The sequence below is a fragment of the Microchirus variegatus genome (genome assembly GCF_963457635.1).
Source record: "Microchirus variegatus genome assembly, chromosome: 11".
In the NCBI taxonomy this organism is placed as follows: domain Eukaryota; kingdom Metazoa; phylum Chordata; class Actinopteri; order Pleuronectiformes; family Soleidae; genus Microchirus; species Microchirus variegatus.
In genome coordinates, this window is record NC_139812.1 from 1,683,498 (window position 1) to 1,708,678 (window position 25,181).

Consider the following 25,181-nt stretch of genomic DNA (forward strand, 5'->3'; position numbering starts at 1 on the left):
CAATCACTGTGGGGGCGCTGTTGCTGACCGAAAGTTGTCACTGTGTTGCTGTAATTCATCATCACTGCTCCAGTGGAACCTGCTCACTTGCAAAAAAGATGAGACAGGTTGTTCTGAGCAACTTCCAGATGTCAGTGAAACTGCCTTAAAAATGTAATCAGACACTTGGGTTTTTATTGCAGACATAGTAATCACAGTTAACTAAGAATAATAACAATTTCCATATGATTCATATCTTTTTTATATGAATAATTATTCCGCACAGTTAAGATGAATGCTACTGAGAAAAGTCTAGACTGGATTTTGTTTCCAATTACCCCAAACCATCTTTGGAACCAATGAGATTTTAAAACAAATCCGGGACGTATTTGCTGACAGTTGTTGTTCCCTGCAGTTAAAGTCAGGTGTGGCGCTGTGTCACCTCCTGTGGCTTCCTGTCCCGTCCTGTCTGTGTGAGGAGGGAAGGAGAAGAGGATGTGTCAGAGAACGGACAGCAGGGACTCGCAGTATCGATCCACGTCAAATTAAGGTGAATTTAATTCGAATGCATGGGGAGAAGCCTTCAACCCCCTCTAACTATCTGAGTCTGTCTTTCTAGTGGCTGCTGGTTTGTGCTTTTGCCCACACTGCTAATGTCTCTACCTACTTCAATTAAATTTGAAGAGTTTTGGAAATGATAAAAGCACTATGAGCAGGTTTAGGTCTTCAAACGACATTCATTCTGTTCCTTTCCCATTTGTATTCAAGAAATTAACAACTTCACAATTAAGGATAAGAATCGCCTATACAAGTTTTGAAAAAAAAAAAAAAAAATTAAGAAACATATAATAAATGGCTGCAGCTGTATAAAGGCTACAGTATGTGCCTTTCTAATCTGTTGCTGATAAAATATCCAACAGTGAAGCTCGAGACACAGGAATAAGTGTCAAGTATGAAGTGTCTGAGAGACACTATCATTAAATCAGTGTGAAATCCAAAGTTTAGCCATTTTCATTTTATAGAGTTCTTATTCTCTGTCATGAAGAGAGACAATGTAACATTATGTGTATGCACACACAGGTAGAATATGGCAACTCCACGGAGAAAGGCCCTTGTTCTGACCGGGTCACTATCCCGGGTCCTCAAGCTGCGAAGACAATAGTGCTAACCACTACACCAACCGTGTGAACCCGACAGTTGGATTTACTTCTGAAAACGTTGTAGTTTCTACTTTGCATCTTGAATCACACTCTAACCTATTTGCAGCCTTCTCGCTTAAAGCTCACATAGAGTGGTCCTGTTGCACATAGTTATGGAGGTCTACTTACATACATTAACTTATTTTTATGGTCAAAAACCTCCTAGTTGGTGTAAACGAGCCGTGGAAATCTCTACTTACTGACGCTGTCCTCACCCGCTGTGTTTCAGACTCAACTCTCACACCCAGAAGACAGAGTGTGTTGTGATTGGCCAGCCAGCATAGAGCCTTCCCAACTGTCTTGTGATTGGCCAGTACCCGGAAGTGACATAATTAGCACACCAGCTCTCAGAAGGACAGCTCCCCCCTCTGGAACCGTGAATGCACTGCTACTCATTATCAAAACATTGTTTTAACAATGTTTAAAAATAGCTTTAATTTAATGACTTTGACCCGGAGTCAGACCCAGAAAATTTAACAGACACATCTTTAGGTGTAAAAGTTATGCACTACATCTTTAACATCTCTTTGATTACAGTTTACATACTTCTATAGATTCTATAGTTGTATCTATTTGTTGAGCCTGATGGGACAAAGCTCTTTGTTTGCAGTTAAATTTAAGAGGTAATCTTGGTGCTGGACTATTTCGCTACAGCAACGACATATACATATGAATAATGACTTGACTCACTTCCTTTTAGACCATATATGGGCTGTTTGAAATCAGTCCTGTGGTTCGACGATGACATTAACATCGGTAAAGCACATCAAAGTGAAAGTACTGTGTTAGAAGGAAGAATGATATGAGATTTGTAAACACAAAATGATATCGTAATATAGGGTAAACACATTCAGAAGACATGGAATCATATTAGCATGTATTGGTATCTGGATCCACTCCTCTTTAAGTGTTGTTTCTGTTCTATACCCATGAACCCTGCTGGATGAAAATGTTATTTAGGTCAGTATTGTTTTATTTTACTGATAGTGGAAATTAACTGCAGGATCACTGCGGCTATGAAACAAAATTAAAATGAAGAAATTAATGTCTTTGTCCTTTTTTCATTGCTATGATTCTATCCATTGTTTCCATTCTCCCACACTTGCCGTTACTGTCTGCTGAACAACAGCTGCTAAAGGTTGTGCAGTCAAGGCTCAAAACAAAGCTGTGTTTTTACAGTTTTTGCTCCAGCTGCCTCCTCCTCAGGGTCAGCTGAGTCAATACTTCCCTTTAAAGACACAAAAAATAAAAAACTTAGTGGAATAGTCTGCCGTATTTGCCATGTGCTGCTTTGTGCTGCTCTTTAGGATTTGTGATTAAATTAAATCTGCTCTCCTCTTTCTTTTTTTGTTATCATCACAACACACTGGAGCTCCTGCCTCACAGGCCAAAGAGTAAGTGAGCAGACAGTGTGATAGATGGCTAGAGTGTCTTTGTCTTCATTTTGGACTTTGCTTTTTATTGGGGACAGTGCTATTGATGGTGAAAAGCATTCAAAATATGATATCTATTGTTGCTAGATGCTGCATTTACACCAAAATAAATACTTTGAGTCTGCTGCAGGGCTACATCGGGCTTACTATAGCCCTGCAGCACAAGTCGAGAGTTGCCGTGTAAACAAGAGAACAGAAACAAACATGGTAAAATTGATCTGCTCCTGCTGTGTCTCTTCCAAATGTTGAAGCTCCAGTCAGTGTTTGAGCCCAGAGCTATCAACCAAATATCCACCAGAAAGCAACCTCAGTTACTGTGACACCAGTTTAAGCGTTACTTTATAATTTATGATAATTGGCTGCCCAACAGTTACATCGGCACTGTTTATTCAGTACATATATTAATTTAATTTGATTATATTTGTCAAGTTTTTCATTATCTTCTCACTGTCTAATGTTGGGTGAAGTCACTGACATGGTAGCTCCTGATTTGTGTTTCATTCTATATTGTGTAAGGCTTTCGCTCATTATTCAGTTCGCTGTGCTCCCACTGTGCACACTGTATATCACTCTAAAATTAAACTGCATCCAGGATCCTGGACTTGGAATAACATGTCTAATTTTGAATATACAGTGCAATATGTTTCTAAAAGCAAATCCCCTCGGAAAAATACAGTAGTTGACCCTTGTGGCCCACTTAGATAGTTCACAATCTAAACTCCAGCAATTCATTGCACATATATTTCCAAGACAAACCTCACTTGCTTTGACTTGAACTGCACTAGACTCCAGCAGCACTGTGTTCGTCCTCAACACATATATAAATATATAAATAAATAACTTGTTACTCCTCTGCTTACTGCAGTACTGGAAAAGTGACTCACCCCTTTACATAAACCTCTGAATATTGTGAAGGTGGCTGGTAAGTTGATTGGTTGTCCACGAGTTTCCCTGATAAACATTTATGAGAAGCAGGTTATGTGGAAAGCAAATTCTATATTGAACTGTGTAAATCACCCCCTTCACTGTTCATTTGAGGTTCTTCCCTCAGGCCGGAGATTTAGAGTCCCCTGTTTTAAGTCCAACAGGACAAAGAACTCTTTTATTCCCAGTGCAATACGTTTGTTAAATTTGCACAACCCGGGAAATCTCATTGAATTAGTAGATTAAGAAAGTAGGATAGTGTTTTTAACTTTAACTTATATTAGCTAGTTTATTTCTCTGTTGTGTGTCCTTTGTGTATCTTTGTGCTATCTGTATGTACCTGACTGCAAGACAAGTTTCCCTTTTTGGACAATAAACTAAACTGAACTGAACTGAACTGAACTGAACTGAACACATTATTATTGGAGTAAAGTTATGATAGAAAAGGGCATTGGTTTTTGCCAAAGCAACTCATGCCTCCTGCTGTCTCACAACTGGGCACGCTGTCCTTCCTCCAGCAACTGCTTACAGTATTTGAACCTCTGCACTATAGTTGGAAAATGTGTGTGTGTGTGTGTGTGTGTGTGTGTGTGTGTGTGTGTGTGTGTGTGTGTGTGCGTGCATTTGGACACCTATCATAATTTATATATAATTAGGTGAACATGTAACATTGCAACATGTTTGTGTATTATACATTTTCAGAGTTTTGAGGTTTATTGCTACCCATTTTTTTTCATGTAGGCATAGATTAATTAATTAATGCATTTGTTAATTTCAATCCAGTTCAATAAAAAAGAAAAATATATATATTCCCTGCTAAAAATGTGACATAATTGGTTCAGTCATTCTGAAGTTGAAAGCAAATGTAAATGACATAGTGAGTGACAGGGTATTATTTGATATATTGTAATATCATCAATACTTTATCCAATATTCCACTCCATAAGATTCACAGGATTCCAAAGGTTGACATTGAGAAGTACATTTATTTTAAAATGTATACAAAGCAAATCATTTCATACCATTCTATACCATCATTCATTGTTTCTATAAAATGTATGTGTGCATTTTAATTTTATACGGGGCAAAATAAAAACATCAGTATATCCGCATTTTTCATCAGGCGTAGCTTCAACGCCTCGTAGTCCTCAGAAGGACCCCTCACATCCATCATGGCGGCGACCGTGCGGATGTGTAGTGCCCTCCGCTTCACGTTCGGAGGTGAATTATTCTCTTTTATTTCATCTTGCAACGTAATATAAACATTAACAGAGTATATATCGCTTTGTTTTAACATTATCCATGCTTTCTGTGTGTGACTGGTCGTGGACAAGTCGGTTAGTTGAGCCGGGCCAGCCTGTCATTGCAGGGTTGCCTGCTGCCTGGAAGATAACTTGTTTTTAACGATAACGATGTTTTTGACCAAGTTAATCATTTTAAACACTCATGTCCTTATATTTTAGAATTTTTACAGCTAAATTGATAATACTCGCCGACATTTTATCCCTTGTACAGGTCGCATGAACCTCACGTGTCTTCGTTGTACTTAAATGTTTATCTCAATATATGTTAAAGTATGTCACCGTTTAACTGTATTAATAGTTATGATATTAGATTTTACAGCCAGGTGATATTAGCAGTGTTTTTTTAACTCTTTCCTCTTGGTTGTAATAATCATTAGGCACCCTCGAAATGATGCAAATGGCCAACCAAATTCTATTGTGCATTTTGGCATTATCTTAAGACTAATTACAGTATATAAGCACTTGTGACTGTGCTTAAGTCAGTATACTTTCTTCAATACAACAATATTTTACTATTCTACCTTCCATATTGTTATTATTTTGTTCAGTGTAGACATTTGTCCTTCCTCCAACACATTATATTTTATGCAACATTTATGCAAATTACACATTTATAAATTGTTGTTATTGTATCATTTATATTGTGCAGCTCCTGCAGTGTTGATGTTTTTCCCTGTCTTTCAGGTGTAGCACCTCTGCGTACCATAGTACCAGCAGCTCAGGTGTCCCAGTTTGTAAGTCGAGCCTCTGTTGCCTCTCTCCAAAGAAACCATGCACTTCCACAATCCCCTCCCACAGCATGGCAGCAAACTCGGCACGGTAGCTTCTTCAATAAGTGTAAGTCCATGTAAAAAATTATAGGGCTGTTTTCCATAATGTGGTCTTGTGGCAACAGTTTATTACACTTAGTGTGAGTTTATGTGTCTGCATACTTGTGGCCATGCAATGCACAGTACCAGTCAGATCAATGCTGCTGTGACTTTGTATTATAAATTATTAAATGTCACAGGAATATCCACACTGTAAAAACCCTTAAAAAGTATTTTATGTTTAACTGTCACTGTCTTTTGGGCTCCATCCTTGCTCCATGAGGCCTCCTTTAATTTTTACTTTCACCAAGATTATGGTGGAGTTTATTTTATTGTCCAGTTTTACATTGTGCTATCAGATGGGTCTTAATCTGTGGATATAGTGCAGGCTCTAAACTGGACCTGTGATACTGTTCATCTACTTTAGGTGCCTGGTCTTTACAAACCTTAAGAGTGTTTTTGTATTTTAATTACAGTCCTTAGGCAATCACATGTCAGTTAGACTGTTCTATTCCTGTCTTAATGGGACAGCAAATACTTTTTTTCTAAACAAATGTACAGTTTTAAATTTCAGCTATAAAACAGTATAAAGCGCATATAGAGAGACTGGAGAAATTTAGTTTACACACTCATTTCAGTGAGAGATCGAGTTAAGGGTGGCAATTAATAATGAATTATAAAGATAAACATAATCAAAGTTGTTTTTCGTTGTATAAAATTATCTCTTGTTTTTCTGCACAGTGCACACTAATGAGAACTATAATGTAGCAGAATATGTTTTGAAATTAAAAGTATTAGAACTTGTGTAACTTATGAAAGCTAAAGTCATGAAATACTTAAAATGTAGCTGCATGACTTGTTCCTGTTTTAAATCAGTTTGGCCTCATATAATTTTTTATCATTAGTTTCTGGTTTCTTGGATATCTTGTCTTTTTAGTAAGAGCTCAGCACTGGAACAGTGTTCTGAATCTTCGTTTGTTAATTTGTCAAGATTCTGGTTTCTTCCCTACTGTTGTGTTTCCTTTATTTTCCTGTACAGCTAAGATGTGATTGAGTGGTTATATTTATGTGTTTATGTAATGTGATTATGTGATTTTGCTCACAGTGACCGCTGATGAGCTTTGGAGAGGTGTTTTGGCAGAGACGGGTTCTGGAGGGAGAAAGGGCAGAGGGAAGAGGACCAAGCGTAAAATGAAGACAGACTTGAACCGAGGACAAAACATTGGAGAAGGTGAGGCATTACCTGTTCGTCTCTCTCTCTGTCTCGCTCTCTCATTATCTCTCCGTGTCTGACTCTTTTTCATACCTTTCAAATATGAACATTTTGTGTGTTAAAATTTGTCCTTTGCTGTCCATTTGCCATTCCCAGGTCATCATAGTGTCTGCAATGCAAACAAGCACCTAATGGACACAACACACTGGAATATTTAATTTTTACTTCTGATTATTTATCACACCGCACTTCTAGAGAGAGGAATTCTGGTCATAATATCTGCATATCCTCTTTTCCTGTTTTAATTAGCATTTTCAACTTTTCTTTGAAGTGGAAGCACGAGTCTTCATTCTGCCTCAATATCTCTGTCTCATCTCCTCTTTGCTTCTACTTTAAATAAATGTCTCATCTGAGTTTATTATTCACTTAAGAATTTTAAGTCTTATACTGTAGCTTTTAGTAAAAAATGCTGTGAATGTGAGACTGATTTGGATTTGGAAAGTAATGCCTTAACTAATGAAAATAATAACAATACATTTGTTATGTTCATTTTTATGAATTAACCTGGAAACTTTTGGGGGCCCTGGCAGTCTAGATTCACCACCATACTTAACTGAAAAATACAAATTGACCCTGAAAAATGGAAAGTGAAGGATTTTGTGGAGTTACATTTTTTTTTCGCCGCCATCTGCCATTAACTCCCTCTCTTTTATCAGATCAATTAACCTCTGTTCTTGCATTCATAATTCCTTTGACGAGTGACATTTGTGAGTCAGATAGGTGTAGAAATATGTCTAGATGGCCATAATTAAATTAACATATTGATATTTTTTCCAGGAAAAGCTATATCGCTATATCAATGTTTTTGCTCCACCTTCTTCTACATGTACAAAATAGAATAGTTTGTTTTCTCCTCCCTCTCTCAACATTGTCCTTTTCTCTTTTTGTGTCTTTGTCCTAAAGGTCAAGGTGGTTTTCTGTGGCCTGGTCTGAACACACCTGTGGTGAAGGATGGCAATCTGCAGAGCATGGGTCGAAGAGACGAGGCTGAGCAGCAGGAGGTGCAAGCTGAGATGGGTACAGAAACTGCATACACTGAATAACACATACACACACACACACAATTAGCATAAGTGATGATGATACTTTATAAAGCTACCTTTTTGTTTGTTATATCAATCTTTTGATATGCCACAATAATATAATAATTAATTTAAATCAAAATACCTCAAATTGAGGGCTTTTCTCAGCAATTTTTCGGTGAGATTAATTAGGTTAATTAATTACAGATCATAGTTAATTAATCACACATTTTTTTTAATTGCTTCACAGCACTATATCAGAAAAGCACTCAAACCAATCGATTGATTATCAAAATAGATTCATTTAATTATCTAGTGATTGTTTTAGCCCTACTCGCTACTGACGAGCATGATTAGACACCTCACTATAGCTGCTAAATCTTAGTATTGCCAATCAGCCGTCAGCCTATTGCTTGTGTCACAAACACAAATCCTGTTCACATTTCAAATTTAAATCATTTTAGTGTTTTTTTATTCCCTGAATCCTCTTTTTTTCCATCAATGCTCTTATTGTGAAATCTTTACCTGACCAGCAGAGGGGCAGCATCACACTATCAAGACATTTTATCAAATGCATAGGATGAGAATTTAGAGCCCATAAAATGTATAATTTTCAACACTCGTCAAAGGCAAACTGAAAACCCCCTGCATCAACATTATTATTAGACAACTAATGAGACATTCTGTTACCTTGAATTACATAACACATTGCTGTGGATTTAAAAGTTGTTGAAATTATTGTGTAATGTCAGTACACTACTCAAAAATCTATATAATTGGTTTTGCTTTTAGATATTTTAATACATACATATTACATATTATATCTTACCATAAAGTTGGGGCATCTGTAAAAACGAAGATACTGAAAATATATTTTTCAAAAGCCTAGTTACTGAGGTGCAAAAGAACCTGCAGTGCTGTCACTTATCTTCACTTTGATCCTATTTGTTAACAGTAATTACACAATTAATTTGGCAATGACCGAAAGCACTGTAGACGTTTATCACGTTGTGGCTTCCCAGCTCCACTGCTAAATGTGATGCTCGGCTCTTACCTGCAGCTCGTCAGAGGGATGAGTGGGAGAAGAAGAAGAAGACGAAGTACAAGAGGGAGAGAGGATGGACTGGAAACTCCATGGGAGGCACCAGCCTGGGACCTCCTGACCCTGGACCGAATGGAGGTAAACTTCACACAGACCTGCTCCTTAAAAAAAATTATTTAACTTTTTAATTTACCCAAGAAAGAATCACTGACATTGGTGAAAAAAAGGTTTTTGTTTTTTATCTCAAACACTAAATTAAACCGAATGACGGACATTGGTGAAAAAAGGGTTTTGTTTTTATCTCAAACACTAAACAAAATATAATACAAACTAAACAGATACATGATCTTAATCAATAACCTTAATTAAAATATTTAAAATACATTTTAAACAACAAGCAATGACATAAATGGATCATATTATATGGCCAGGAAAAGCAATTTTTTTGTTGTCACTAATATTACAAATGAAAGGTTTTAATTTAGTTGATAAATTAAAATGTTCAGTCTTAATTTCTTAAGCTTGAGTGTGATGTCTTAAAATATCTTGTTTTACCATATTCAGCTGTTATTCATTGCAAATGTCAATTGTATTTTTGCTTTGTGGCCGTAGGACCCTGATTTGCAGAAGCATTTGTTCTCAGGCTCAAATTAGTTCAACTGTCTGCACATACAAATGCACACACATAGACAGACTGGTAGCCTATTTGCACTGATGAAGTTGAGGATTCCACCAAAGTGTCAAGTGGGGCAGTGTTCTAAATTAGAAAGACATCTTTTCTCTCTCCTCTGGTTTTTCCATGTCACATTTTTTGTCTTCAGATCTCTCTCTTTCTCTCTTACGCATTTGATTCTATTTCTTTCACCTTTTGTCGCTGTCATCCTGCCTTTTCCACTCTTCCATCTTATTTGTAGTTAGTATAAATTATTTTATCATGCCTCCAATGTCAATGTTGTCATTCTTGTCAGTATGTAGAACTGGGGCAATGGAAGTACTATCTCTTTTATGACTAACATTTCAAGGTGTCAGGAAATCCAAGCTTTGTGTAACAGCAGGGTTTGCATTAGCACTGATGGTTGGATATAATATTGTGAAGTGTCTGAAGTCCATAAAGGCCCATAAAGATTCATTCCCTGTCTAATCAACTCCTCATTACAAAGTGAAGAATGCTGCTGCTTCATTCCAGCGGCTCCACTGATGGAGCTGCCAGCCTCCTGTTCCCAGCATACCACATATTCCGATTTTGGTCTATCTGTCAGACTTTGACCTCCAAATGCTGGTAGATGACAGATTAGGCTCTGTAGTCGGATAATTCTCCATTCTCACTCGTCTTTCTTGCATCCCTTGCTTCTTTCCTATTCTCCTCAGTTTCCTTTCTGTCATTTCCTATTGATTTTTCCTCTCTCTTGTTGCCCGTGCTTATGCACCATCTCTAACAGTGTGAAATACACAACACACTCGTCCCCAAACATCTTCAAATACTTTTTCACCACAGACGCATCATCTGTCACTCACATACACACAAATACACACAGGGCCCACAGAATGTAATGTGCAGGGAGCTGAAACTGCATTGCTTGTCACTGAGTTTCTTTCATATGGTGGGCGAATGTCCCATCTGACTTGTGTGTATGTGCGTGTGTGTATGTGTGTGCGTGCATGTTCTGAGCCTTTGAGTCATCTCTCCTTTGTTTGTTGTTAATTGCTTTGAGGTGAACAGGCTGATGTTGGGGAAGTAAAATCCTTCAGAGGTCACTGACAGTGAAAAGTGTCAATGCTAATGCAAGGGCTTCTGGGTATTGTTACACTAGCAGGAGACATATTTAGTCTGTGTACAATATTGTGAGTACATGTGTGCCTGAGTCCAAATGTCTTTGTGAGTATAAGATTGTTTTACTCACTTCTGTCCATTATTTTTTTTCTCCTCAGAAACCTACAGGGAGTTTGATTCACGTGTCATTGAGGTAAGTGTTCACAGTCACATGTGACATTTATTCCCAAACGTGTTTGAAGCTGCATGAAAGGGATATTAATTTTATGTAATCACCTATGTTAAATGCTGCTTTGTGTCCTGTGGGGCTTTAACTTGAATGATTCTGCTACTAATCTGTCATATTAGCCTTAGGGATCATGTTGAGACTAAGACGGTTTCAAGGCTGTCATAAATATTTTAAAATGGAAGAGTATAATGATTTACTGAAACTGTTTTGGTTATTTGGATCTCATATTATACTTATCATAGGTTTCATTATGATTGTACACCTGGGGACAGCCAATGGACAGCTATGTTTTTGAGTCTGTCCCATTCTTTTAAACACAATATCAACGATAGACCTGTCTGCCATTAGACATACTAGCCATCGTGAGCCCCATCATGGCTGGTGGAGCCTGTAAAAATCCATGTAGATATAAAAGTCACAGCTACACAGACAGTAAGAGTGAGTCAGGATAATTGGTTTTCACCGCCTTCTTCTGGATAAATTAGACTATACTGAGTAATTATGCTAAAAGCCTTCGAGAGGGAAACTGTTTCAAGAAACTCAAAATGGTGAAAAATGCAGCCTGGCGTGTACACATCGATGGTGATCGAGGCAAATGTGCTGAGCAAGGATTGCTCCAGTCGAGGACTAAATTTCAGATGCTTTAGGCCAAATGTGTCGTTTTAAAAAGGTCAGAGTTGCATGAGTTTTTATAGCATCAGCCCAGAGCTTGTTACACCTGAAAGAGAATTAGCATGGACAATAAGATTTTACCTCTGGAATTAATGATGGTATGTTCTGTTTTTGAGGACAGAGAACTCATCTGCCAAGTAGTTGATCCAGGAACCACTGCATGCGTGTGCTTTGTGTACAGGTTCATTCTTTCTGTCATTGTGTATTTTACAGAACACTCTACTTACTTTAATATGGGAATAATTCTCAAATACACACAGGTTTGAGCTGCTTTTCTTCTTCGGACACTTTATTGACTTCAATTCATTGGGACAGCCAAAACGAAGCCTTATTCCTAACCTAACCATAATTCAAATGCTTGTGGACACATTTCATTTGCATAATAGATCTTTGTATGCAAAAATATATGTCTTATTCTGTTCAAATTGATAGTCTACCCAGCCCTAACAATGGTGTTCCTGCTATTAGGTTCCCCTTCAACACTGGAAAATGCTTTATTGTGCCATTTCCCTCGATAAATATTTCCTGTTTGTGTGTGTGAAGGGGTGTGTACATGTAGTGTGTCTATTTTGGTCCGAGTGTGTGTATATGTGGTTATATGGGTGCGAATGTGTGTGTCTGTGTAGGCGATCTTGTGTGTTTAACTGGGTGTGTTTACCTCTATAAATTCAGGCCTAATGAAATGAAAAAGGCTTACTGGAATAAAAAGGCTCGTCTCCCAAGGACGATGATGCAGACGCACCATTAGTGAACACATCCAATGGAGGGAGGGGAGTGTGATGAGAGTGAGTGAGAGGACAACGTAATAAAATCAATGATATCCATGAATCATGTAAAACAGTGATCAACTCTAGAGTATCTCTGTATAATGTTTGTATTGCTGGGAGTATTTGGTCTATTTACTCAAAAAAATAGATACCCCTGTTTCAGCATCAATACTTATTTTGAGCCGGGGGCCATACTATTAAAATGTTCTTGGTGGTAATGGGCCTTTCACACAGCATCCATTTTGTTGAAGCAGGTTAATAATGCTAATCACACTAAGAACGGCTTTGCTGTGGCAGTGCGTTTATCAGCATGCACCTGGAAACTGATGAAGCTAAATCGAAAAATGGCTGTTGTTGAAAGTGCCCATTACCAATAATAAACTAATTATTTAAATCACTAGGCTTGACTGACTCATCAGTCAGTACCAACAAGGTGCTGAATCATGAGTAATGGCAGCAGCAAATTGTCAAACTATTGAAATACAGAAACCAGGATTCAAAGATATAGGTCAGTATTTCAGACTCGGAGCAGAGTTGTTAATGGTTGTATAAAGCAGACATGATCTTAGATAAACACTTTAATATGAACAATCAAATCAAATAAACCTTACAGAGAGAAGAAAAGCCCACCAGTTCATAAAATGAGTAAGCACTTACTGTCAGTGGAGAGAAAAATACATTCCCTTTATCGCAGAAGAAAATCTCTGGCACAACCGGACTCCGAGCTGTGTAGCCACCTGCCTCGACTGGTTTGGATGAATGGGTTTAATGGCTGTATGTTGAAGTAAATCATGAATAAATGTGCTGCTTTGGCAGAGTCACTTTCATCAGGGTCATCTCTACAATCAGGTAGCTTATACGCTCCGACCATCCTCGCATACTGACTGTCCAGCAGTGACCAACTTGTTAACACGTGGAGAGTTGAGCCACTTGTTAATCTGATCAGGATTTTGTTGGCGTAAAAATAGAGGTAATTAGAAAGTGAATATTGAACTTGCTTGGAAATGCTTCCGTTGACACTTGTCTACTGGGTTTGTAATAGGATAGATATGTAATAGGATAGATAATGACAGCGAAGATGATGGGTTTGGGTAGAAGTGAGTACATACATAATTAAAATATAGAACAATTAAAAATATACACCTTGATGTTAAATGTAATCCAATGTAGTGTAGTGCCTAACTTCCATCGAGTAAAATCACACGGTCTATGGCACAGTCGCTGAACGATGTGCAGTCACTTGGACCTTAGAGATAAACACGAGAGTGAGGGAGGTAACGGTCGGGGAAAAGAAAAAGAAAAAGAAGTTAGGGCGACAGAGGGAAAAGTGATGTTCACGGCCTCCCTCTCAGTACATCTGCCCCTCCCTGAGCGCAACAACCTTGAAAAGTTTGCTTAGCGTAGACAGACTATGGGCTGGATGACAGCGACTTTGCAAGAACTTAAAATTGGATTAAATCTTGAGAGGTGGAGCTTTTGACCACCTAATAGCTGGTGACATTCTCATATAGAAGATTAAAGCTTAGATAGTTTAGGAAACTACCATTTATTTAAAAAAAATAAAATAAAAAAAGTGCAACCCATAACATTCCCCTGATAATTGCCACTCAACAAAACTTAACAAGTCATGTGACATTTTCTACTTCTGCTACAGTGAACGGTTCCAGTGGTCTACATGTAACCACAAACCTCCAATTACTGGTGGTACTGTCACAAATTGATGAAGCTGATTTAATTTGGGAAGGGATTTTAATTTAACTAAGAAGACAATGGGGGCACAACAATTGGAAGTTGTCAGCTGTAACAGTTAAGAGAGTAACAGGGTGGGACAACAATACGTTTTGGTCCAGCAGTTGAATACCAAAACATACATAGAAATGGTGACAACAAATCACATAGTAACAAAATGTAACCGCAACACAAGACATTTCTGCATGTCGATGTGTCTCTGTTTCTGTTGCTCAGCAGATTTTAGTATAAATCGAGCTTAATTCCAAATGACACCACCAGTGCAAAATTGCCACCCCTGTATTTAAGAGAGTTTGACTTGACAAGTTTTGTGTGTGTCACTTATACATAATGCTACAACAGGGATTGTTTTCCTTAACAGCACTACATGCAAGAAATCCTCAGGTAAAGCAGGTAATTGGGGTAGATTGACTTACTCTGCTATTCACTGTGTTTGTAGGATCAACATCAACTACAAATCCAAGTTAATAATGTGAAGTTAGAGGAGTGTTATGTTTTGGAAGCGGTTTGTGCTGTGGAAACTCCTCTGCACTGCAGTGTATAGACATACACTGATAGGATGACCAGCAGCAACAGATTGGACTCAAATAAGAGATGAAATGCAAGTGAAATGGAGCTAGAAGGTTCCTCCCAAAGTCAAGCCGACGCCCGTCCAGCAGAGAGAAACTGGGCCCATCTGCTCTGCTGCTAATGCTGTGCCAAAACTGCTGCTTCTTCAATTCATATAAGGAACGTAAAGCCAAAAGACTGGCATCATTAACACACACCTCTAATGGAAACTCTGCATCATGATGATCCCTGCAGAGGCAAAATGAACACACTACACACACAACCACTCACCCATGATTGACTTCATTTAGAACCACATCCTCCTCTTGTATACCCATATATATATATATATATAGAGAGAGAGTTTTAATGTTTGTTACTCTGACCCTAATCCAAGTGCAGTGGCCCCTGCAGATAAATGTTAAACTCTTTATTGAAGTGTGTGTTGCATAAGAGAGAAGCTCAAGGCAGATCTTGACTTTGAAGTTCCTGAGCTGAAACTCTCGACACTGCTCTGCCACTCTCTGGCGTGGGATGAAAGCGTCGAGGTGAGACTGCTGGTGGTCCTCGAAGCCACCTCTATAAAAACGGGGTGATGGCTGTGAACAGTTGGGACATTGTTGGCACTCGTGCATCCATTTCCAGAGGAATTGTCCATTTTGTTGACAGAATGAGACTTTCGGTGTTTTGAAGTCATTGTTTCAGGATTTTTGGAAGTCTGGTCTGGCATTTTCCATAACAGTTAGTTGAACGAGGTACTAAATTCTTACTGACGATACACTTCATTATGATTCCTAGTTCTGGTTTGACCAGAAAGAGTGCAGTTCCTTTGCTCCATATAGCTTTAACATACCTGTTATTAAAGACTGGATATATTAGGCAGAGGTATCGCTGGAAACTGTATGTGGATCTAGTCCATGGATAGTTCTCATCTTTTTGATTATTTATTCTTCTAATTGTGTCACCAGAATGTGAAAATGGAAGCCTTGCTCTATTTCCAGTTTCTCTCATGTTCACACTTTAGTCATTTCTGTTTTTCTCTCACACTTTCTCTTTGCTTTTCTCAGCTTTTTTCCCCCCCTAGCTTTTCTTTGTTTGTCCTAGTTACTGGCTTTCTTTGCAACGCACATAAATGATGTAACATCTCCAAACTAATGTAAAGCATATTTACTTTTAAATAATTTTGGTAATGTGTGATGGTGAATGAATTGTTAAATTTCCATCTTATCTTTTCACCTTAATACGATGATGAGACGTGTTTTGTCTATCGCAGCGGTGTTTACCCACTCCGCTGTCCCTCACCTTTGGATTTAGGCTGTTTCCAAACGAATCTTTCTTTTGCAAAGTTACTTTTGGGAGCAGTTTCCATCATCAGCAGTTTCTTCATCTCTTATCAAGGCACCAAATACAGTCCCTTGTGCTCGTACTCTGCCCAGTACAACACACTGTCCATTCTTCATCATATATTTACTCTTTTTGCTTTTCTTGTTTCGCCCTCCTCTGTCTCTTCTCTGTCCTCCAGCGTCACCATGCTTCTCATATTTAATGCAAAAAGAAACAAATAACACTCTATCTTTCCTGTCTTCTCCTCCTCTTGCTCTCCCAGCTACACTTCATTTCATTCACTCTTCAATCCCCACCCCCACATCCCTTAATTCACCTTCTCTCTACTTTACATAACTCTATACATCGCTCATCTCTGACTCGCCCTGCACTTCTTCTTGACATCTGCTTCTGTCATCTTTGCACCTTCATGTTTTTTCTTTCTCTCCCTTCTGGTAAGTTTTTATCTCCTCATTCCCTTCCTTAATTCTGCTCTCCTCTCTGTGGTGTATCAATGCTGCCCCCTGGTGTTTTGAAAACGATATTGCTCGTAGAGCATTTGGACGAGATGCCAAATGTGTGATATATGACCGTTTTACTCTTGGATCAATGAGACTTGATCTCCACTCTGAGATACACACCGAGATAGGCCTTAACAACTCAATGTAGTGTTTACAAACACATTATCAGCTGTGTTCACAAACCCAGCATTTTCAGCCTGCTGTGGACTTCTCCTCTGGACTTCAAGTGACCAAAACAGATTAATAATACAGAATAATGGCCCTTTTTCACCATAGTCCCAGCTCGCCTTGACTCTCCACGGCACGATTTAGGTTGGCTTTCCACTACAAAAAAACGACTTACTCAACGTGGGCGGAGTCATTGATTCTTGTGTCGGACGTCTCTTCCTGAGACGGCACTCTGACCTATCAGTGGCCGGCAGTCTGACGACGTCACGCATAGTATCCCCCTCAGCTCACTGGAAACCTCACCAGAGCAGATACTAAAAAAATTACCTGGTACCAGGTACTATCGCTAGTAGAAACACAACTTAACCACGCCAAGGCGAGCCAGTGGAAACATGCCAATAGTCAGTTTGCGTGCTTTAAGCTGCAACATTTAAAAAGGTTTATTTCAAAAACTTAATTTGTAGCTCATATGAATACCTATAACCTCATTCAGTGCTGTTCTATCAAATGGCACCACTGGTTAGAAAGTAAACGGGAAAATATACATAAAAATACATTTACATTTTATTCTGAACTATTTAATAAAAGAAATCCACTACATTAGTCTGATGTTATCGGATCTTATAAGTAATTTTTTTGTTGTGTTTCCTTGGATTTAAATTGTTCTTCTATTAGACATCTTCTGGTGAGACTTCAGACTGTAAGGGTGTACATCACTCACCCCACTTATATCCAAGTGCATCAGGGAAGTATGATGGCCTTCCCATATAGCAGGGACCTGGGGAGCCACTGTCCTGCATGTTTTAGGTGTTTCCCTGCGCCAACACACCTGATTAAAATAAATGGGTCGTTATCAAGCTCTGCAGTAGCCTGAAAACGAGCTGCTCATTAGAATCAGGTGTGCCGGAGCAGGGCAATATCTAAAACATGCAGGGCAGTGTTCCCAGAGGACCAGGGGCCTCATGTACAAAGACTTGCGTGGATTTCCTACTAAATCTTGGCGTACGCCAAAACCGAGAAACTGTCGTACGCACAAATAAATTCAGATGTATCAAAGTGTGCGTACGCATGGATCCAAGCACGTTCCCTTTGTACATCCCAAATCAACGTGGAATTGAGCGCACGCGCAGAGGTGCCAAACTCCTCCCTGTCCACGCCCAATTTACATATGCAAATCAACTTAAATAGGCCCTGAGATTCACCTCTTTGATCAAATAACGCACTGAACAAAGGAAAGTAAAGGAATTTCACACAGTCTGAGCAAGAGATTCTAGTGAATGAATGAAAACGCACATGGAGATTTTGTTTGGTACACTGTCAACGGGGATAAATAGGGGTCGTACCTATGTTCCCCGGGTCCTATGTTCCCCGTTTTTCCAAAAAAGGTCCTATGTTCCCCACTTTGTATGTGACAGGGGAACATAGGACCCTTTTTTGAAAATGGGTAGGGTTAGGGTTAGGTTTAGAGAAAGGGTCCTATGTTCCCCGGTCACATACAAATCGGGGAACATAGGACCCGGGGAACATAGGTACGGTCCCGATAAATATGACAAAAAAGACGTGAGTGGGAGCGTATGTGTGAGTTTGTAAATGCCGTGGGATCAGAGCAGCGCGCACACACACACACACACACACACAAAACAGATTAAAACTAAATGGTCAGATCTCAAGGTGTAGGTGAAGAGGAGCGTTTCTGCCCAAGAATAAACTATTAACTCACCCAGAAGCCACCCATAGCGCACTGTGCCAGCCTCCAGCCTGTTCCCAACCATGCTGTTAGTCATAATGAATGAATCATGCGTTGAACCAGACCACCTTACACGATGTTAGCTGCATTTGCGCATCACATATGATTTGAACATTGATGGAATTAAAATGTTTCCTATTAACGTAAACAATTCTGTGACGTCGCTTTTATAGCAATGTGTGTGCGGTCAATAGCTCCGAAACCGGAGGGAAACCGGCTCTAAATTGCGCTTTAATGTTGGCCTGTTTAACAGCATTGTATGGGAGTTTGATGTACCTGGATGACATTCGGATGATTCCGTCCCACACAGCTGGCATGGCTCGGCTCAGGGTTGACTTGCACACTCCTGACCGAAATCGGCTTATGAGCCAATTATTATTGTTTGCAAGTAAATCCTCGCGTTCCCTAAAAACCCGCTCACGTCGGATTGCACCATTTGCAAGGTGTTATTGTTCATAAGTGTGCCTCTGATGTGCACATCGCTCTGATGACTACTTGTTTTCACATTATTAACAGTTTCCCAGCATCACCACTAGGTGTCGCCAAAGGAACAATAGCTGGAGAAAACGGGCATATGCCAGCCATGAAGTTGGCGTGGGCACCGCACATTTCCACGGTCATTTCACGTTTCATACATCTGAACGTGAGCGTGGAAAAGGACGTACACCACGTTTTTGTGCGTACGCAACCTTTGTACACGAGGCCCCTGGGCTGGGAACCACTGCATTACAGGATGGCAGCCTCCTTAAAGACCCTTACACATAAACGTGTATGTAAATTGTCTGCCAATAAACACTCTTGCAGACCAAAACCTGAAGTTACAGCTGTACATGTCTTCACCTCTGTTTTTATTTAAAGCAACAACCTCGCAACGGAATCTTATGATTCTGATTAAATAGCCATACTGATGTTTGGGCTGTGTTCAAGTGTTTAATGTGATGTGTGCTGTGTGCTGTTTTATAGGTGAAGGCTGTGTTTAACATGACGGCCAAAGAGGGAAGAAAGAGGTCGATTAGCTGTCTGGTTGCTGTGGGAAATGGCAAAGGAGCTGCAGGTTTGAATCCCTTTAAAAACTTATTATAAATCACAACTTGCACACTAAGTCATTTCTAGAGTTCTAAGATTAACGAAGTTTGGAAAGATTGAATATGTAAAACCAGTCTGGAAAGTGTATTTTAATCTATTGTTTTTCCAGCACATGGGGCTGAGCAAAAAATAGTTCTGACAGTTTTGTGACTTCTGTAAAAACTGAAAACTAGCTTCTGTTGATTCAGGGAAGTGAAGTGGTTTTGACACACTGACATTTTGCAGGAGTGAGCAGCAAAATAAAGAATCTGCTCAGAAAATCTTTACATATTCCTGAGTTTCACCTGCCTCAGTATGTCTCATTACAGAATCTGTCAACGTTTCCTTATTTAAAATGTGGTCAATGACACCAATTTATCATTAAAATCTATTGATTGCTTTTATTTCCAACATCAACAGTGCTTTGCTGACTTGCTGTTTTAAACTTCTTCTCCTTCTCACCAGGCTACGCTTTGGGTAAAGCAGCAGATAGAAATGCAGCTATGAGGAAGGTAAGACTACACATTTCTTTTTACTTTTTACTAAGTAAAACATATTCACTAACTCGATTTCAGAATTAAAACCAAATTAAAACAGTTAAAACAACATTTAGATCTTGATAAAATTGTTTCACATGAGTATTAAGGATCATTTATGTATTTATTTTTTTCCCAAATGTTAACCTGAGTTTGATTCTGTCCCGGAAAATCACACAATAAAGTTAAGTTTTATCATGGACTCAAAGCTTTATGTAAATGTGTGATCTGAGACAGAACCAGACTTCTGCACAACTTTTTTTTTTTTAGAGAAAGCTGGACAGTTACAGGAGATTTGGCCAATCACAGGACAGTTCAGAGAGAGGAGGAGCAATCTAATTAGCAGAGGCATAGACGTGTCTCTTCTGTGGGAAAATGTTCACTCAAACATTGAGAGTAATTGCCTACACTGCAATGTCAATATGGGCGGAGCATTTCAGAGACGGAGAGATTGCCTCTGGTCTTCTGTGGTATATGGAAGGTCTGTGTCAGTCTGAAAAAAAGAGATTCTGTCTCCCAAAACTTGAGCATCTAAGGACCTTGGCATAAAGCCTTGGTTGTACTTGAGTGTCCACAGGGGTCCGTGGGATGTACATTTTGTCATCCGTCCTCTTCCATGGTGGTCCACGTGGACACTATTTGGACTTGGGATGGGAATCGGTGTTGGTCTGTATCAGTTTTGGTCTGAAATTGGTCAAAATCACTGGATTGGAAATTCTATATATCACATGCTTCACTATGCACAGACTTTACAATAACATTTTCGCTGAGTCATGTTTGAACTGTTTGTTTCTTCTTTTTGGGAGGACAATATCTGGAGAATAGTGTATTTGAAATGACTCAGAACAAAAGTGTTGTTAACATCTTCATAGTTCATAAATAGTCTAAAATTACTGTATTGGATCAGTGGTGGTTGGTAACCATGGAAGTTTGTTTGATGGTAAATTAAAAGAAAGTATGACCAAGTCCTTAGACCATGGATCATCAACTGGCACCCCCCAAAGCTTATTCTATATATATTTTATTTCAAAGTCTCAAAAGCGAACATCCAACCAACAGATTCTGAGTCAAAAAAGAAGGCAAAAAAGTCTTCAATTTTTGAGAATATTACAATATCAAGACTAAAACCAAAATGTTAATTTGTATTACATTTTATTTGAAAATCCAGCCCTGACTCTCTTCCATTGCAACTCAATTCAATGGTTTGATCACAGAGCAGCAGACTCACAAAGCTCCTTATGTTTAGTCATAGCAATTTGTATCAATTAATCAAATGTCAACAGCTGCAGAAGCCACTTACTCTAATAACTCTGTCCTCTCTTCTCTGTGTGTGTCTTTCATGTCACTGCAGGCCAAGAACAGAGCAATCCACTACTTGTACTATATAGATCGATACAACGACCACACCAGTAAGTATATTGTGTCTTCTTTACTGCTCATTACTGTATATTATATTATATTATTATACATATATTATTTATTGAAGGTAATCGGTAATTTGTTGAAAAATAATGGGTGAGAAAAAGAAAATGCAGGATCACACACTGTTCAAGTTGAGCCTGAATCTCATGCAGCCTAGGCAAATGTTCAACTCCCTCTGTGTGTTGTAGTTTTTCTGAATTTGTGTATAGCATTTCGTTTTTGTATTTTAAACTTCCTCACCCAGCCGGAGGTTTCCTCCAAGCACTAAATTCCCCACCTCCATCTCATCCTTATGTAACTTCTTTTGTTGCAGCAGTATGGCACATTTAAATATTCAGTGTTTTTCAGTCGAGACTGGCTGTTGAGAGGCAGTAGGGACGGCACTCAGTGAGATGTGACAGCAGAAAAAAATTATAACCTGAAGGATTTTAGTAGCACCTTTCTCCCACTCAGAGACTGTGTGCATTTGAATGAATAATTAGCCCCAGTGGCTGCAGTGAGCAGGATATGCTGTGTGTGTGTGTGTGTGTGTAGAGAGAGAGACACCTGGTGGTCAGGTTTTATTCCTTCTCTTTTTCCTCTTCCACATTCGTTGAGTGTAATCAAGTTGTTTTTCTTTCTAATAGTTTATCATGACATTGAGTCCAAGTACATGAAGACGACGCTGCGCATGAAGAAACAAAACGACGGTACGTCATCATCCGTGCTGCGTTGCCCACCCTTAATGTCCAGCCACGGTGATTATAACTGTGTGTCTCTGCAGGTTATGGTCTGCGCTGCCACAGAGCTGTCATCACTCTGTGCAAGCTCATCGGCATCAAGGACATGTACTGCAAAGTGGACGGATCGATCAATTACCTCAGCATCACCAGGGCTCTCTTCAGCGGATTGGCCAAACAGGTGAGACTGTGATAGACTAAAACAGGGAGGCCATGAATAATGCCAGGTTTGAGTACAGTGTCTTATTCCTGTATTTGTGGAAAATCTAGCAAACACATCCATGCAGTTTCCAGTTGTGGTTGCAGTAACCATTTAAAATGCAAAAGGTCACTGTTGTGCATGTTTTATATATACATCACATTTTAGATAGAGTGACTCATCCATCTGTGACAAAGCTCAGCTTTTCTAGCCTTTACAGCATCAGAGGTCCAGGATGTATAGACCAGTTACAAGAGCTGATAAGTGTCAAGTGACACCACTCAGCCTCTTGTATCAGGGATTTTAGATGACAGCTGTCAGCGACTGAGACTCTCACTGCAGTGAGAGATGAAGGATGGAAGAATAAACTAAGAATCAGAGAAATAATTTCACATTGTGTGATCTGAAAAGAGAAATGTAGACATCACATAGATTTTGTTTGTTTGTTGTTTTTTAAAAGAAGAAACAAGTAGAACAAAATGTTCCAGTCCATGTCATTAATTTGATTTACAAACTTGTGGGCTATAACATGAGAAAAATGATTGTCTTAATTTAACAGTGCTTATTTGTAATATTTTCAATTCAGTGTGAAAAATATTTTTATAATAGTATTTCTGTAAATGGTGATTGACATGTTTACATGCAGCCACAAAGCCAAACTGCCTAATACTAGCAAATCTAGTAGGGCTGAACGATTTTGCATAAATATCAAATTACTATTGCGATATGATTCACAGTATAAGAGAGAATGGTACTTTTTTACATAATAATTCTCGTTTTCATTTGAAAAACATATTTAAAATAATTACTGTCTTATATTTTTGCAGTTCTGTGAGAAACAAAGATGTTTTCTTCACTCTGTGTGAATATGATGTGTACAGGTCAGGACAATATTCAGTCTGAGGTCGTTTTCACACCTAATATTTCACCTGACACGATAACGATTGTGGACTCTGTTCAATTAGGGGGTTTGCAACATTCAGCCACAGCGAACCGAGACCTACTGTACATTTTCAGGCAGACCAGAGTTTGAACCGGACTTTCCGAGCAAACAAATTAGGGTTTGATAAAGAAGGGCTGTGTGAATCCACCCTAAAATGTAAGAAATATTGTACCTCCTGCTATTTGAGAATTGCAGCGAGCCATATTGAGATTTTGATAAAATTTGGATGAATTGTGCTGCCCTACCCCTCCTAGTGTAGCAGAGGCATACATATTTCATTCTATAAACACTGTAATAAACAACTCGACAGTGTAGTTGAGCTATAACCGTATCATGCAGAATGGGAGGCAGAGCCTTCAGTTACCAGGCTCCTCTTCTCTCCTGTGGAACCAGCTCCCAATGACAGTTCGGGAGGCGGACACTCTCTCTGTATTTAAAGTTAGACTTCAAGCTTTCCTTTTTGATAAAGCTTATAGTTGGAGCTGGCTCAGGGAAACCCGGACCATCTCTTAGTTATGCCGCTATTGACCTAGACTGCTGGGGGAATTCCTGTGGTGCACGCACACTCACTCACTCTTTCACACTCAGGTTATGAATATGACTTGAAATGAATTGAATTGAATCGTGGAAACACACTGAACGACATGGCTCTTTTGCTTCTCCCTTCTTCACCAACATCTATCATCTACTTCCTCTGCCGTCTTATAGGTAACACACCAGACTCTGGCTGACAAGAAGAAGCTCCACGTCGTTGAGTATCAGTCGCAGCGAGGCCCCCTCCCCATAATTGTAGCGAGTCCTAAAGATGGGGCGCAGCCCGACCCAGAGCCAGAGGACGAGATTCCCAACACGCCGCTGCACTGGGATGACGTTCGAGCCGCGCAGGGAACCAAGCGCTCCGTCTGGGCCGGAGTCAAGCGCACCATCTGGTAGGACAGGAGTGTGCTGCTGATGACTGATCAGACAACACAGGACAGATAAAGGCCAGACTAGTCTGGTAGAAGGTCTGATTTTGGCATCATGGACTCAAGTTGCATCTTTTTTTTTACTCATTTAAAAAACATAATTTATCAGGCAAACCTCACATTGGTAACTCGTTCAAGTATGAAAGTCCAATACATCAGTGTTTCCTTTATAAATGTGGTATTGTTCAAAAGTACAATATGAATAAAACATAAACCTTTAAAAAAGTTCTACCTTTCTGTTAGCAAAATATTGAATGATCGTGTTATATCTTAGATTTAATAATTTAAAATAAAAAGGTAAAAAAATTATGAAGTCTGACAGGCCTCGTGCTACAGAGGGGATAAGTTATGTCAAATGTGGAGGGTTAATTTATTTAAGAAGCACAGTGTCAGTCAGTGTGAGTCAGTAGAACACAATTCATCTTCTGGGAAAATGAATTGTGTTCTACTGGCTCACACTGACTGTGTCTTAATGTCTCTGATTGAATACATTTTATTTGTGTATCCCAAATTCACAAATCCCAATAAATCCCCCGATGATTGGCGAAGAATTTGTGAACACTGTCTTTACGATCATTACATGTAGCAACATCTTGTGTAAGAAAGGACTCGAGAAGGAAATGTGTTCATTGATATCACTAACATACATATTCACAAGATCTGAACTGAAAAATGGCCAACAGATTTATGCTCGTCGTATTTAGGTTTTTTTTATCATGAAGGTCTGCTCCTGATAATAGCCCAGGTCATGTTTCCGTGCCTCGCCTCCTGTTTATTGACTTATATATGGAATTGTTGAGGTACATATTTGCAATTCCATGAGTGTGTGAGATACAAATGTTTTGCTTTTA

At 39.1% G+C, this 25,181-nt stretch overlaps 1 protein-coding gene across 1 annotated transcript; it reads left to right on the forward strand.

Annotated features, from left to right (window-relative positions):
• Positions 1-4,707: 4,707 nt before the first annotated feature.
• Positions 4,708-24,687, forward strand: mrps5 (mitochondrial ribosomal protein S5; the record flags this gene model as incomplete). The annotated part of the gene is made up of 12 exons (XM_083897258.1): positions 4,708-4,756; positions 5,524-5,676; positions 6,754-6,879; positions 7,825-7,938; positions 9,004-9,123; positions 10,915-10,949; positions 19,445-19,535; positions 20,012-20,058; positions 21,434-21,491; positions 22,131-22,193; positions 22,268-22,404; positions 24,074-24,687. The coding sequence occupies 12 exons, from the start codon at positions 4,708-4,710 to the stop codon at positions 24,296-24,298; spliced, it is 1,218 nt and encodes a 405-aa protein (XP_083753384.1). The 3' UTR covers positions 24,299-24,687.
• Between the last annotated feature and the right edge of the window lie 494 nt (positions 24,688-25,181).